This window comes from Nannospalax galili, unplaced genomic scaffold (genome assembly GCF_000622305.1).
Source record: "Nannospalax galili isolate Female #2095 unplaced genomic scaffold, S.galili_v1.0 scaffold346, whole genome shotgun sequence".
NCBI classification, from domain to species: Eukaryota; Metazoa; Chordata; class Mammalia; order Rodentia; family Spalacidae; genus Nannospalax; species Nannospalax galili.
The window spans coordinates 4,980,619-4,995,759 of record NW_008357637.1 but is presented as its reverse complement, the minus strand read 5'-3'; the positions used below and the strand labels follow the sequence as shown (position 1 = coordinate 4,995,759).

Below are 15,141 nucleotides of genomic sequence, written 5' to 3'. Positions count from 1 at the left end.
AGTAAGTGATGACTCTTGGGATCTGTCCTAGACCTCACTTTTCTGGGTAACTGTTTGCTCAGTGATCCCAACTCTGATGAATATGAGCTGATGATTTTCAGTTTGTTCAGCTTTTTTATTATTCACGTATACTTCTAAACTTTTTATGAATTGGACCAAGAAAGAAGTGTAGACCAATGTTTTCTCAAATGGTATCTCTGTACCTACCAGTGCAATATGAAATTGACCGTAGACTGTGACAATTAGAGTGGATAAAGCAATCAAATTTTATTTTTTCTTTTTTTTTTTCTTTTTAAGACAGGGTTCTGTAGCCCCAGCTGGCCTAGAACTTGCTATGTAGACCAGGCTGGCTGGCCTCACTCTCACAGAGATCCACCTGCCACTACCTCCCAAGTGCTGGGATTAAAGGCATGTGCCATCACACTGGGTAAGCACTCAAAATTTTATTCACACATTTCACAAATTTTTATGACTTAATTATGATCCCTAGAACCCTTTTATATTCTCAGTGAATGTTATATTTACTTTGAAAACTTAAAGCAATGATTAGCAGGAACCAGAATAGTCTTTAAAAAGTGACAGTCCTGTAACAAAATTTTGATCCATCAGGAGTGTTGCGGGTTCTCTTCAGGCCAGCTGTGAAGACCCTAACCTGGATCGGGTCCCCTGCCGATTAGGAGGGGCAAGAGGCACAGAGTCATGACACACACAGACCCCAGGAGTTGGGTAGAAGCAAGCGCTCTAGGCGAGGTGCTGCAGGCTTGTTTAATGCAGGAGGGGACAGGCCTTATATTTCCCTTTTCTCCGCCCCCAAGTCCCTTTAGTCAGCATATCGTTTTCTGATTGGTCCGTGCCATGCAGTCTGTCAGCAGTCACTGGGCTCGCAAGCAGGGTACGGAGGCTTGGGCTCCTTTTGGCAGGCTATTTGTGGACCAAGAAGTGAAGTGAATTCTCGCTGAATCCCAGGGCTCTGGGTCCGTGCCATCTTTGGAGGCCTCCTGCTATACAGGAGGAAAGAGTTGTTTGTTTTTTTTCTGACAATGTCTCCCTAAATGCAGGCCACCTAGAAGTCACTATGTGGACCATGCTGGCCTCACAGAGATCTACCTGCCTCTGCCTCCTGAGAGCTGAGAGTGAAGATGCACATCACCATGCCTGGTGTAAGGTTGTTTTGATTCCAGCTATACCTCTAACAAGAAGTTAGAAACTTCAGGTTCAAAGAGAGATCATTAGAAATAAAGAATTTGTTGTGTTATTACAGGCAACCCTTGGCACCACCTGATTCTGCCAACCAGACACTTATATAGTATACAAACTATTTACAAAGCTTTTAAATTAAGGTATTATAAGTTATCTAAAGATTTAAAGTATAAAAAGATGTACTTGGGCTATATGCAAATACTTTACCAATTTTATATAAAGAAAATTAGTATCTGCATATTTTGCTACTTGCAAGAGTTACTGAAGGCCAGGTGTGGTGGTAAGTGCCTTTAATTCCAATACTTGGGAGACAAAAGCAGGAGGATCTTTGTGAAATTGAGGCCAGCCTGGTCTATATAGTGAGTTCTAGGCCAGCTAGACCCTGTCTCAAAGAAAAGAGGTTGGGGGAGGGCTGGAGAGATGCCTCAGTGGTTAAGAGCACTGACTGCTTTTACAGAGGACCTGAGTTCGGTTCCCAGGACTTACTTAGTGGCTAACAACCATCTATAATTCTAGTTACCCTGGATCCAATGCCCTCTTCTGACCTCGGTGGCCATTGTACAACATGGGCACACTTATATACATGCAGGCGAATACACTCTTAACACATAAAATAAAAAATATATTTTTTAAAGGAGGTACTGGAAAACAGTTCCTTCAGACTATGCTATTTTAATTCTTTTGTTGGGCGAAAAGGTCTCTGGAGACTGAAATAAATTTCACTTCTATATTTGTGCTTAAGAGTCTTCCATAGTACTTTAGCCATATGAAAAGAGCTAACTTAAAGAGGGAACTTAGGAGCTTGTTTTTAAATTAATGTTTTAGAAGGATATGTAGATAGACATCTTTAGCCACTAAATAAAGATATTCAACCATTTAGGAGTGGAGATAGAAATCTTGCTGCATTATTTCTACAACTCTGCAGTATTATCCTTGGAAACTGCATAGTATTTGCTCATTTAGGTTTTTGAATGAATGGAATTTGTTCATTTCGAGTAAGTATTTGTACACTGTGGAGCAGGAACGAGCCTAATAGCAGTGCTCTAACCTTTTCCTATTGTGTTTTTCTGTATGTTGCATGTATTTGTCTACTCTCACAATGAAATTGGAAAGTAGGGTTAAAAATATTAGCACAGAAGTGTTAGTTCACATTCAAATAGAAAAGTTTACAAGCTTAGTGGAAATCAGAGCCTGAGATTTAAATATGAAATTATTCTTCATTCAAAAACGTACTATCTGTGAAGCATTTCACTGTCTCTTCATACTTTATTGTAGGCAATACAAGGACCTGTGGAATATGAGTGATGACAAACCCTTTCTATGCACTGCCCCTGGATGTGGCCAGGTAATACGTCAATTACTTTAAGTCATTTTTGTATGTTTCCACTTATTAAAACGATAATAGGATATATTCTCATTAAAGTAATTTTCTTGCAATGATTTATAAAATTTTATATCTTACAAACATTTTAGATCTTATAACAACCCAGAAAATTTTTAGGAATTCTTCCTTTTCTTTAATCGTGTACCTGCATTCTAGAGAATCAAATAAATAAGATTATTTATTTGACCTATATTGATTGAAAATCATTGGTAAAGTACCTAATTAGACACCCAAAATACATTTCTATGTATAAAAATTGTTTTGCTTATTTGAACTCAGAAATTAACTAATACCTCTGGCAGCGTCAACTAATATATTAATGTTATTGAATCTAACATCTTTAATACAGCACATATATGGAAGCAGTTTCAGGAAATGATCTTTTAGTTTCTAAATACACCATTAGACCATTAATCTATTGCTGTTCCCATTATCCTAATCTTCTAAATACAGACACTAAAAAAAATCAATTTTTAATATGTAGTAAACTTACAATGTACTTACACAGAATATGTCATAACCATTAAAGTACTTCATTATTTTTGTTGATACTTTAAATTGAAATATAATAGATAAAAAGTGTGTTCCCAATGTTTTGGGTTTTTGTTTTACATTTATTTTGGGTATATATTACTTGTTTGGGCACACCCAAACCGTGGCAGGCATGTGGAGGTCAGTGGACAACCTGCAGGAGTCGTTTCTCTCCCTTCTACCATACAGGTCCTTGGAATTGAACTCAGGTCATCAGGCTTGGTAACAAGCACCTTTACTGCTGAGCCATCTCACCTTATCCAATATTTTAATTTAACATATGCGTGTGTATTTATATGTTCATACAGTTGTCATTACAGTCAAGACAGTGAACATACTCATCATTCCAAAAGTTTCCTTGTGCCCATTTGTAATCCCTCTCCTCTTTGTCGATTGCTGGTCTGCCTTCTGTTACTGTAACCTTCTTTGTACTGCCCAGAATTGTATATAAGTGAATTTATACAGTATATACATTTATCTGGTTATTTTTTGTGTATAAAATGTATTGCCTGCATGTGTGTAAATGCATCCATGTTGTGCAGTATCTGTGAAGGTCAGATGAGGGCATCAGATCCCCTGGAACCGGAGTTCTTTACAGATGTTAGCTGATAAGTGGGTGCTGGGACCCAAACCTGAGTCTTCTGCAAGAACAGCCAGTGCTCTTAACCTCTGAGCCATCTCTCCAGCCCCAGTGCTTTGTTTGGCTTCTTTCTTACCACATAATTTAAGATTTCTCAGTTGTCTTTTGTCTACTGTTTATGACTATTAACTAAATACCTGGGTACTTGGGTGATTTATAAAGAAAAGAGGTTTATTTGGTTACCACTCGGGAGGCTGTGGGATCATATCCAATGAGGACCTTCTTGATAGGAAGAATTCTGCAGAATCCTTAGTGTTGGACATCACACAGCAAGACACAGCAGTCTTGCTAATTTGAATCTATTTTTCCTCCTCTTATAAATTAATTGCTTCTTGGGTTGCCTAGCCTTATGACCTCATCTAATCCTATTTACCTCACAAAAGTCCCACCTCCAAATACCATTAACATAAGACTTTAGAGATTGTTTTTTCAATATGTGAATTCCTGGGGACACACAAAAACCATAGCATATGATTAATAGTTAATCCCATTTCATTGAGGAGTAATAGTTTATTATTCCACAGTTTATCCATCATCTAGCTTATTTCCAAATTTATCACAAGTGAGTGTGAAATTTGCATACAGGTCTTTATGTGGACACATGCTTTAGTTTCTGTTAGATTATTCAGAAGTGCAATGATAGAATTATATATATGATAGATACCTATTTAACAGTTTAGGAAATTACCAGATTGCTTGCTAAAATAGATGTGTCACTCTATGTTCCCATCAATAATTTATACCACATTTAATTATGCCATATCTTGTTAACATCTGGTGTTTTCAAGTAGTGGAGTACTTGCTTAGCATGAATAAGGCTATAAGTTCATTCAATCTCTATTACCACCAGCAGCTGGAGAGATGGCTCAGCAGTTAAGAACACTTGCCATACAATCCCGAGGACCAGAGTTCAGATTCCAGTACCCACATAATAAGCCATACATCCTGCACATGCCTGAAACCCCAGCCTGGTGGGGCTAGAGGAAGACAAAGACAAGAGGGTGGCTAAAGAAAGCTTACTGGCTTCTATCCTAGCCTAGAAAATACAAGCCCCCAAGTTCAGGAAGAGACCCTGCCTTAACGGAATAGGCAGAAAATGAAGAGGAAGATGCCTCATACCCTCTGCTGGCTTCTGTGTGTATGCACAGGTCCACACCCACATGCACACCTGGGCATGTACACTCATACACAAATAAATAAACTTTCTCTAAAACAGAAAGGGGGAAGGCAGAGGAAAAAGACAAAAACTTTTTTTAAAAGTGGGTGGCAAAAGAAAGAGGAAGAAAGTCAAATTGTCTGTTAATTATTGACTTGTAGCAGTTCTTTATATAGCCCAGATAACAATTCTTTGTTAAATATCTTCTTCAAATCTCTGCTTTGTGTTTGAATTTCTAAATAAAACAGATTTAAAGATTTATTTATTATTTTTCCTTATATGTATGTGTATGTGTCTGTGTGAATGAATGCTGAGTATGTGGTGTGGGTGTCCTCGTAGTACAGAAGAAAATGTTGGGTTTCCTGGAGCTGGAGTTACAGACAGTTGTGAGCCACCTTTTCTGGTTTCTGGGAACTGAACTCCTATCTTCTGGAAGAGCAGCAAGCTCTCCTAACTGTGAACCATCTCTCTGGCCCCTACAAAAATACAATTGTATTTTTTCTTTTTCTTTTTTTAATATTTTATTATTTTTATTTTATGTGTATGCATGTATTGCCTTCATGTAGGTAAGTGCACCTGTGTTGTGCAGTGCCTGCAGAGGACAGAAGAGGCTGTCAGATCCCCTGGAACTGGAGTTATGGACAGTTATTAGCTGCTATGTGGGTGCTGGGATTCGAACCCAGGTCTTCTGCAAGAACAAGCAGTGTTCTTATCCTCTGAGCCATCTCTCCAGCCCCCACAATTGTAGTTTTTGATGAACAAATGTTTCTAATTATAATAAAGTCATATATATTCTTTTTTTCTATGTTCATTTTCTACTTGCCTAAGAAACTTTTACCTACCCTGAGGTCATAAAGACATTTGTTTTTGTATAAAAATGTGTTTTCATTTAGATTGCTGTTCCATGTTAAATTAATTTTTGTGTACATGGTGAACTTGGAGTTAAAGCTGATCTTTTTTTACTGATACAGTTTTTTAGACAATTTGGCTTTACACATTAGAATGCTTTTTGTTTCTCTATTAAATTGCTTTACTGTTTTGAAAAATCAGATGATTATATAAATGTAAGTCTGTTTCTAGTCTTCCATATTGTCTTGTTCATCAATCTCTTAGCTTTCATGCTAGTATCGCACTGTCTTGATTGCTGTAGCTTTACTGTGAGCATCCTAGTCAAGTAAGGAAGCTCTCCTTTTTAAGATTTAAAAGTAAGTCTTAATTTTCAGTAATTCTGGTAAAGATATAGTAGTGTCTCATGATTTTAATTTATATGATACCTGATTAATTTGAATGGCAAAAATACAGGCTTTGTCAGAATTGATGTGATTTTACTTTATTCTTTATTTATTATTGGATGAGGGCAATGCGTGTGCCATTGTGCATGTGTGGAGGTTAGAGGACAACTTTGTAGAGTCAATCCTATGTTCCACCTTTATGTGAATTCCAGGGATCAAATTCAGGTCCACTAAGCCGTCATCAGCCCTGGTGCTCTTTTAAATAGATTGGTCAGGAAATGCATTTCTGATAAGGTGACAGGTAGACCAGGACATGAAGAAAATATGGTAGTAAATCCTGCCTGTATTTCTGTTATCACTAGAGCACATCATGCTCAATGAGGATCAGAGCAAGAGATCAGAGAGATAGGAAAACATCCTAGTTGTGGAGCTTTGTAGACCATTGATAGGTTCTTCACAAAGCAGTGAGAAGCCACCTTGAGCTGAGGTAAGAGTGGATAATTCTAGTTCCAAAAATGTATTCTAAGAAACTCAAAATGTATATATAGCCAGGCATAGTGGCTTAGGCAGGAGAATATCAAGATCAAGACCACAGTGAGGCCTATCTCCAAAAATGAAAGGCTGAGATATAGCTCAGTAGTAGAGCACGTGCCTAGAATACACAAGTCCTTGGGTTGATTTCTCAGCCTAAATAAATAAATAAATAAATAAATTGTGGGCAAAGGTTTAAGTTTTAAAAAGCTAACTTGAACTGGTGAGGTGGTTCAATGGTTAAAGGCACTTGCTGCCAAGACTGATGAACTGAATTCAGTCCCTAGAACCACATGGTAGAAGGAAGGAACTGACTCCTATAAGTTCTCCTTTGGCTTCCACATGTGTGTGCACTATGGCATGCATGTGCACACACACATTTAAAAAAGAGGAAGACTGGCTTAGGTTTTTTGCTTTTGCTAATACTTTAGTACGGTCTAATACTGAACTATGTTTGATATAAACACTCTAGTCTTCGGTATTATGGATTTGTGGCCAATGTTTGTTCTGCGAGATGCTTAATCTCTATGTTATTTAGTATCACGTGTAATGGGTTACTGATCAAAACATGATCTGGCAAATATCAACATTCACTTATTAATTTGCAGAAAGCAGGAATAATGTAGTCTCTCTCTTTATATTAAGTAGTATTGTTTCCTGGGAAGTTGAAGGTTTTATAATAACTGAATTTAGAAACATAAATTTGCTGATAATAGTGCAGCTTATTTTTTCCTACCAGTAAATATGACATTATCCAAACTAAATTTTTTTCTCTAGTATACTTAATATTGCACAGCTTAATGCACAACTTAAATTTTCAAATATATTTTACATTTAAAATTATTTTTTGTTAGCCAGGCGTGGTAGCGCACGCCTTTAATCCTAGCATTTGGGAGGCAGAGGCAGGAGGATCTCTGTGAGTTCAAGGGCAGCTCTAGCTGCAGGGAGACATTCTCAAAAAGACCAAAAAAAAAAAATTATTTTGTTGCTAATATCACTTGAGCATGACCTATAGAAATTAGAATGAAGAATTTGCCTGAAGATTCTTAACGATAATCTTTTTTTAATATGACTTAAGTAATTTAGGTGTTCCACAGACTCCTATTAATTTCATTTGTATTAAAGGGAAGTACTGTTGAATTGAATAAAAGAAACAAAGTTAGATACTCTACAAAGTTTCATTTCCGTACTCTATTTTATTGGTAATATCTTTGCCTTTGGAGTCACATTCATTGAAGTTTTTTCCTTTTGCAAAGTACAAAAGTACTTGTACATCATAAGCTGATTTACGAAGCAGATGTAGATTCATTATATACTTAGCCTAAAATCTCACTGGAGTTGCGTGTGTATTGATGAGTAACTTCCTCCTATTCAGTAGAATTCTGCATCTAACATAGTAAAATGAACTCTTAGCCTGGTGACTTATACACTTAGTTTTGCCTATTTAATATGTTAAATAGTAATAACATTTTTAAAAATCATGAATATGATTGTTAAACCACAGAATCACTGATTCTTAGGAAGTTGATTTTGATAAGACATGGCTTAACAGGTAAAGGCACTTGTCACACATGCCTGACAACCTGAGTTTGATCCCTGGAAACAGTGTAAAGGTGAAAGAGAGAACCAACTCTACAGAGTTGTCCTCGGTCCTTCACACAGGCTCTGTGGCATTTATTTGCATTTATCAAGAAACTTAGGAAAGCAGAAAGGACTATCAATCTGGTTAAAATGAAAAAAATTACACACATGAAAGATATGTATGTTTTTTCAACAAGTACTTATAAAGTAACTATTACAGCATGTAATAATTACTTTGTAATTATTTGCTGGAAAAAATCCTTTATATATGTGTATACAGTTTTGTTTTATTTTTTTTTTCATTGTAACCAGGTTGATTTTTTGTTCTGATTTTTCTAAGTTTCTTGACATGGGCAAAGAAATTTTCTCAGATGATTTCCAAGTTTAAATTCATCTGTTTCAGATACCAATTTAAGTGTATTTTGTCCTTCACATTGAAAAGTATTGCATAAATAATATCAACAGTCTCTTTATAAATAACCATCAATTTGATCCTGTATTAGAGTTTATAAATACATATTCCTTGCATATTGTTTTAATAATTGCGTGATCCTAAATAGTTCAAGTTTTAGTCACTCTTTTTCACTTAAGATACAGTTAGGTGTCATTTTCATGTTGTACAGAAGACAGTATAATTTATTTTATGGAAAGTTTGGTTTTTATTGTTGCTGAGGTTCAAACCTAAGGCCTTGTACATACTGAGTACTTTACCACTAAACTATACTCCCAGCTCAAATTGAATATTTGTAATCAAACTAATCTAAGCAGAAGGCACTGGTAAAATAAATTCTAGGAGAAACTTTTCCAGGGTCTTACCTCTTAATTTAGATAGTTGTAAAGTTTTAAAATGTGGTACCTATAACAAAATGAGTTTATTCACAGATGTTTTAATGATTGCCTTCAATGGAAAAAACACATTGTGAGGTTCTGTGGAACATAAAATGGATCTTACTTGAAGTTACTTTTAGCGTGTGTTGTAAAACATAACATGAACTTTTTTTTTTTTTTAATTATTTGCGGGCTGGAGAGATGGCTCAGTGGTTAAGAACACTGGTTGTTCTTGCAGATGACCCAAGTTCTAATCCCAGCACACACATGGCAGCTAACAACTGTCTGTAACTCCAGTTTCAGGGGATCTGACAGCCTCTTCTATCCTCCCTGGGCATTGCATGACACGGGTGCAACTTACATACATGCAGGCAGTACACACATACACATAAAATAAAGATAACAAAATATTTAATAAAACAAAAACAAGTGAACAAAGCAACAACAAAAAAAAACCCAAAAATTAAAAATTTAATTTGCTATTTATTATTTTCTGTGTAGGAGTGTATTGCCTGCATGTGTGTAAGTTCACCCATGTCCTCCAGTGCCCACGGGGATCAGAAAAGGGCATCAGATTTCATGGAACTGGAGTTCTGGATGATCGTTAGATGCCATGTGGACCAAACCTGGGTCCTCTGCAAGAGTAGCCAGTACTCTTAACTGCTGAGCCATCTCTTCAGCCCCCAAATTAACATTTTTTAATGTAAGGCTAAAACACAATAAAACAGTGTCAACAAGATCTATAGATATGATCATTGTCTTGAGAGCATTATTTTTCAGTATTCTTGTGAAAAGCACCACTACTTATTTCCCCTAAATTTTGGAAAGATTGTTAAAATGATTAAGTAATAGGAAGACGGTCTGAATGGGCAAAAGCTGGATTATGGTTCCAGTGCCCATAGGTGAATGAATAAGGGAAGGAATGGAAATAATGTTGTATCTGAACACTTCCATACACTGGGATATAGTCAGGTTCTCAGAAAGCATCATAAGGTTATAGTTAATTTTCTCTTGGTGTATAAACATAAATTAAAGCTTAATTCTTTTTAATGTGGATTTGAGTGGGGTTTTGTTTTTGTTTTCTACCTTTTACTGATTTTAAGATTCATCTATTTTAAGGCATTCATTTTTTTTTTTTTGATTGGCATTTGTGGGATTCTTAATGTATGCCAAACTTATAGGCCATAGAAGGAACTCAGATTACTTAAAAGGATAGACATGAAGATAACAGTTATTATTGTGATAGGCCCAATAGTGAAAAGTGTGCAGAGCACAATGGGACTTTTAACTTAAAGCTGGAGGCCTGAAAAGAAGGCTCCGAAGAATACTTGCTGTTCTTTCAGAGATCCTAGTTTGGTTCCCAGCATCCACATCAGGGAGCTCACAACCAACTATAACCCAATTCCAGGGGATCTAACACCCTCTTCTAGTCTTGACCAGCATACATACACGGACACATAAAAAGAAATAAATCTTTAAAACTTTGGTCAGAACATGTTTGCACATGCCTTTAATCCTAGCATCTAGGAGGCAGAGGCAGGAGGATATCAGCAGTTCAGGACTAGCCTGGTTTATGTAGCAAGTGCCAGGCCAAAGAGGACTACATGTGAGGCCCTATTTTAAAAAACAAACAGCAGCTAAAGAGATGGCTCAGTAGTTAAGAGCATTGGCTGCTCTTGCAGAGGACCTGAGTTTTGTTTCCAACACCCACATGATGGCTAACAGCCCTCCATAACTCCAGTTCCAGGGGTATCTAATGCCCTCTTGTAGCCACTGTGGGCATTGCACACATGGGCTCACTTACATACATGCAGCCAAAATTAAAATTAAATAATTAAAAGACAAAAACCCTGAAGCTGGGGCTAGTGTACTGAACTTAAAGATGTTAATATTCAGTGTTATACTTTTAAACAATTATACTGCTAAGATTAATGGGAAAATATTTCATGCATTTGCTTTTTAAAGTTAGCTTAAAGGTACTATTACTAGCTGTATAAAAGGATGTGGTGAATCAGATGGGAAGAGATCACAAGACGAGTCCATTTTGATGACTTGGGCACACAAAGTTTAAGAATATGTAATTTTAATATCCCTATTTATAAAGCTATAGGAAAGAGTGAGAAGTTAATTTAGCTTCTGAACTAGAAGTGGTCAAAATAAACTATTGATCTGAAATAATAAGAATTAAGTGCTCCCTGTTTCTAGTTACAAATGGTGCTTGAGAAGGAGCAGCATCATCACAAAGGTTGATTTCCAACCACAATAGACATTTAAAAGTGCATGTGCTGGGTTGTAATCAGATATGTCACCTTTGACATGTAGTATTTACCCATGTAAGGAGAGGAAAGAATGTGATAGATAGCTTTTCAAATAATTTTAATTTGTTTTAATATAAGAACTATGTTTTGTTTTTTTTTTTTTTGAAGGATCATTAACTAAAGTAAAAAATATTTTACCCTAAACTGATTTATTGTATTAGTTACTGTTTCTTTGCTGGATTATTTCTTTAACATGGTAGCATAAAGCTTTATTTGTTGATTAATTTGCCCAGGAGTCATAATATCAGTTAAAAAATGGTAAGTATGAGGCCGGAGAGATGACTCAGTGATTAAGAGCACTGACTGCTCTTGCAGAAGACCCAGGTTTGAATCCCACACCCACATGGGGGCTAACAACTGTCCGTAACACCAGTTCCAGGAGATCAAAATCCATTTTATGTCCAAGGGCTCTGCACAACATGGATGCACTTACATTACTGCAGGCATAACACTCATTCACATAAAATAAAAATAAGTATTTTTTTAAGTGGTAAGTAACCTTAAATCTAGGTAAATACAGTGTTTTCTTCAAAAGACATTGTACCATGTAGTACATATTTCTACTCTGATATAATAAAAGGTGAATAGTGGTCCTTTTTTTTCTGTCTTGTTTTACTTGTAAATCTCAAATGAGCTATGTGATTTAGTAGTGTTACTCTTATTTCTTATTCTTGAGTGATGGGTTTCTCTGTGATTATTATAACTCTAATATGCCTTTGTATGCTAACATTAGACTCTTTTATAATTTACAAACTGCTATTTCACTGTTACTGGTTGTTTTACATGTTGTGGAAATTAGTATCCTTATCAGCTTACTTATTTGATCAAATTGAAAATCTTAACTATATTTTAAAACTTTTTGCCACAGCGTTTTACCAACGAGGATCATTTGGCTGTCCATAAACATAAACATGAGATGACACTGAAATTTGGTCCAGCACGTAATGACAGTGTCATTGTGGCTGGTTAGTATATGCTTTTATTAATAGCTTATTTACATATTTCACCTGGAATGTGCACAATTTTGTGTATCTCTGTAAATATTATTGTCTGGTGATTTTCCACTTACGTCATTTATAGTAAATGTTGGCAGCATGTATTTACCCATTACATTTCCATATGTTCTTCTGATCATTCATTTCATTTTTGTATACTTTTCAAATACACATTTCCATGTCAATTCTGTGAAAGTTTATTGGAACCCTTGGAACATTCATACCATCTACAAAGTTTAATTTAACTGATACCTGAATAATATGGTATTTAGAGAGTGTTTCTTTTAGCTGCCATATACCTGTTTTATAAAGCTTTTTGAAGAGAGAAAATGATCAAGCTCTTCCTGTTAGACAAAGTGCCATTAGCAAACTCAGTTATTACGATTTTGTTCAACATGTTTCAGATTAAATGTTTTACCAGTAAAATACTCTGAAACTGGGCTATCGATCATTGGTATAGTACATGCCTGAAATGCACAAGGTCCTGGTTTTGATCCCAGCACTGCAAAAAATAAACTTAATAAAGGAGACCTAAGTTCAGCTAGTGCTTTTGTGTGTATGTATGTGTTACCCCACAACCAGGTGGTCTCACCCTAAGCAGGTGATTTTCTATAGTTTGTGAAGAGAGAAACCCAGTTCACACTTTTATCACTCTTGATGTTAGCTGCCTTTCGATATTATATATATCTATATCCATATATATAATTTCATGTCAAATTTTACATATGTTAGCTTCTTTCTATCATAACTACAGATTTGCATATTGTAAATATAACTCAATTCCTTTGTTTTGTAAAGCATAGCTTATACTATTTGATTCTAGAATTAGTTTTTTGTTGGATTTTTTGTTTTTGTTTTTGTTTTGTTTTGTTTGTCTTTTTGCGACAGGGTTTCCCTGTAGACCCACCTGTCCTGGAACACACTATGTAGACCAGGCTGGCCTTGAACTCACAGAGATCTACCTGCCTCTGCCTCCCAAGTGCTGGGATTAAAGGCATGCGCCACCATGCCCAGCCCTAGAATTAGTATTTTTAAATTATTACTTTGTATAGAGATCAAAATACCATTATGCTGTGCTTTGAAAAGATAAGGCAACATTCAATGATTCTTTTGTACTTTCACTACCAAAGTTTTTATAATGAATAAATTCAAGGTAACAAAATGTTGACAATTTATTAAAAGCAATTTATGGAGGGGAACTTTCAACATATCTAAAGTATGCTAAGTAAAAGGAAATGGAAAAGAATGAGGCATATATTTCTCTGGAATATGTAGAACCAAAAGAAATCAAAAGGCAGTATATAAGCAAAGAAAAACTACCTAGAAAGCGTTCACTCTCCTAGGTATGAAGGTATTCAGTGTTCCTTGAAACATACTGCTTTAGAGCATTCTCTCTGTAAATTTTTAATCTCAAAAAATGTTTTGAATTTGGTTTCCAGAAATTATTTTCCTCATTATATTTAATGCAGTATAAAAATAGGATGTATACAAACATTTTTACTAACATATTGAGATGAATAGTTCAATATAACTATAAATAAAATGCATGATGTGTATAACATATTTTTGATGATCAGTAGCCAAAAGCAATCTGCATGTTAACAGATTTTGCCTGTGTTGACTTTTCTCCATGGTGCCAGTAAGAGTCATCAGTAAAAGTGAATACACATTTTTCAGACTTTTTCTGCTCTTGAATACATGTTATAAACCTCCTAGTGAGCTTAGATAAACAAATCCATTGGGTATGAACAGTAATCACATTTATATTTGACTAATTTGAATTATAGTGGACTTACATATGTACATAAGGCCATTATTAAAATAATATTTTTAAGACCAGGCATGATAGTGTACACCTTTATTCCCAGCACTTGGGAGGCAGAGGCAGGAGAATCTCTGTGATATTGAGGCCAGCCTGGTCTACAAAGTGAATTCTAGGTCAGCTGCAAGACCCTGTCTCAAAAAAAGAAACAAAAAAGATTTTTAGGATGTATAACTAGGGTGGAGGTTCGTGATTAAATAAGTAAAACTGTGACACACTAGGATACTTGGCAGTAATTTTGTACTGTTTGAGGAAGGCCAGTAGGACAAGTGGATCATTTTTTGGTAAATATATTTATGTGTAGTACATGTGAGGGGCAAAGATAAAATAGTACTGCTCACTGTAGAAACTCAGGTAACAAATATGTGACTTTTAACTCAATAGATTTTACCTTAAAACAGGCACTGTACTTAATGGACTAAGTTCTTTGTATAACCTGTAAAATTGTTGCCCTAAAATGGATAAAATGTGGACTTGGAGAAGATGGTTCAGCAGTTAAGAACATTGGCTGCTCTTGCAGAAGATCTGGGTTCGAATCCCAGCACGCATATGGCAACTAACAGCTGTCTGTAACTCCAGTTCCAGGGAATCCAACACCTTCTTCTGATTTCCATGGGCATTGCATGACATGGGTACACTTACATACATGCAGGCAATACACTCATATACATAAAATAAAAATAATAAATATTTTAAATGGATAAAATATGAACATAGTTTTAATATACTACTAACTAACATAAACAAAAATCCTTGAAAATAATAATACCAAATAGGAAAATTTTGCTGTTTTTTTCATTCAATCTGGGAGTTAACTGATATTTATTCTATAGGCAATACATTAATACTCAGTACATATGTTAACATAGATGTCAATGAGTATGCAAGTTTAGTTGAAATATTTTGGGTTGTAAGAGAGTGGA

The 15,141-nt window shown here is 35.6% G+C and overlaps 1 protein-coding gene across 1 annotated transcript in view; it reads left to right on the top strand.

The window, feature by feature from the left end:
• The window catches only part of Atf2 (activating transcription factor 2), a 108,432-nt gene that overhangs the window by 40,336 nt on the left and 52,955 nt on the right, over window positions 1-15,141 (top strand). Inside the window, 2 exon segments of the mRNA XM_008855300.3 lie at window positions 2,476-2,545; window positions 12,270-12,366. Coding sequence (XP_008853522.2) covers window positions 2,476-2,545; window positions 12,270-12,366 — 167 coding nt within the window.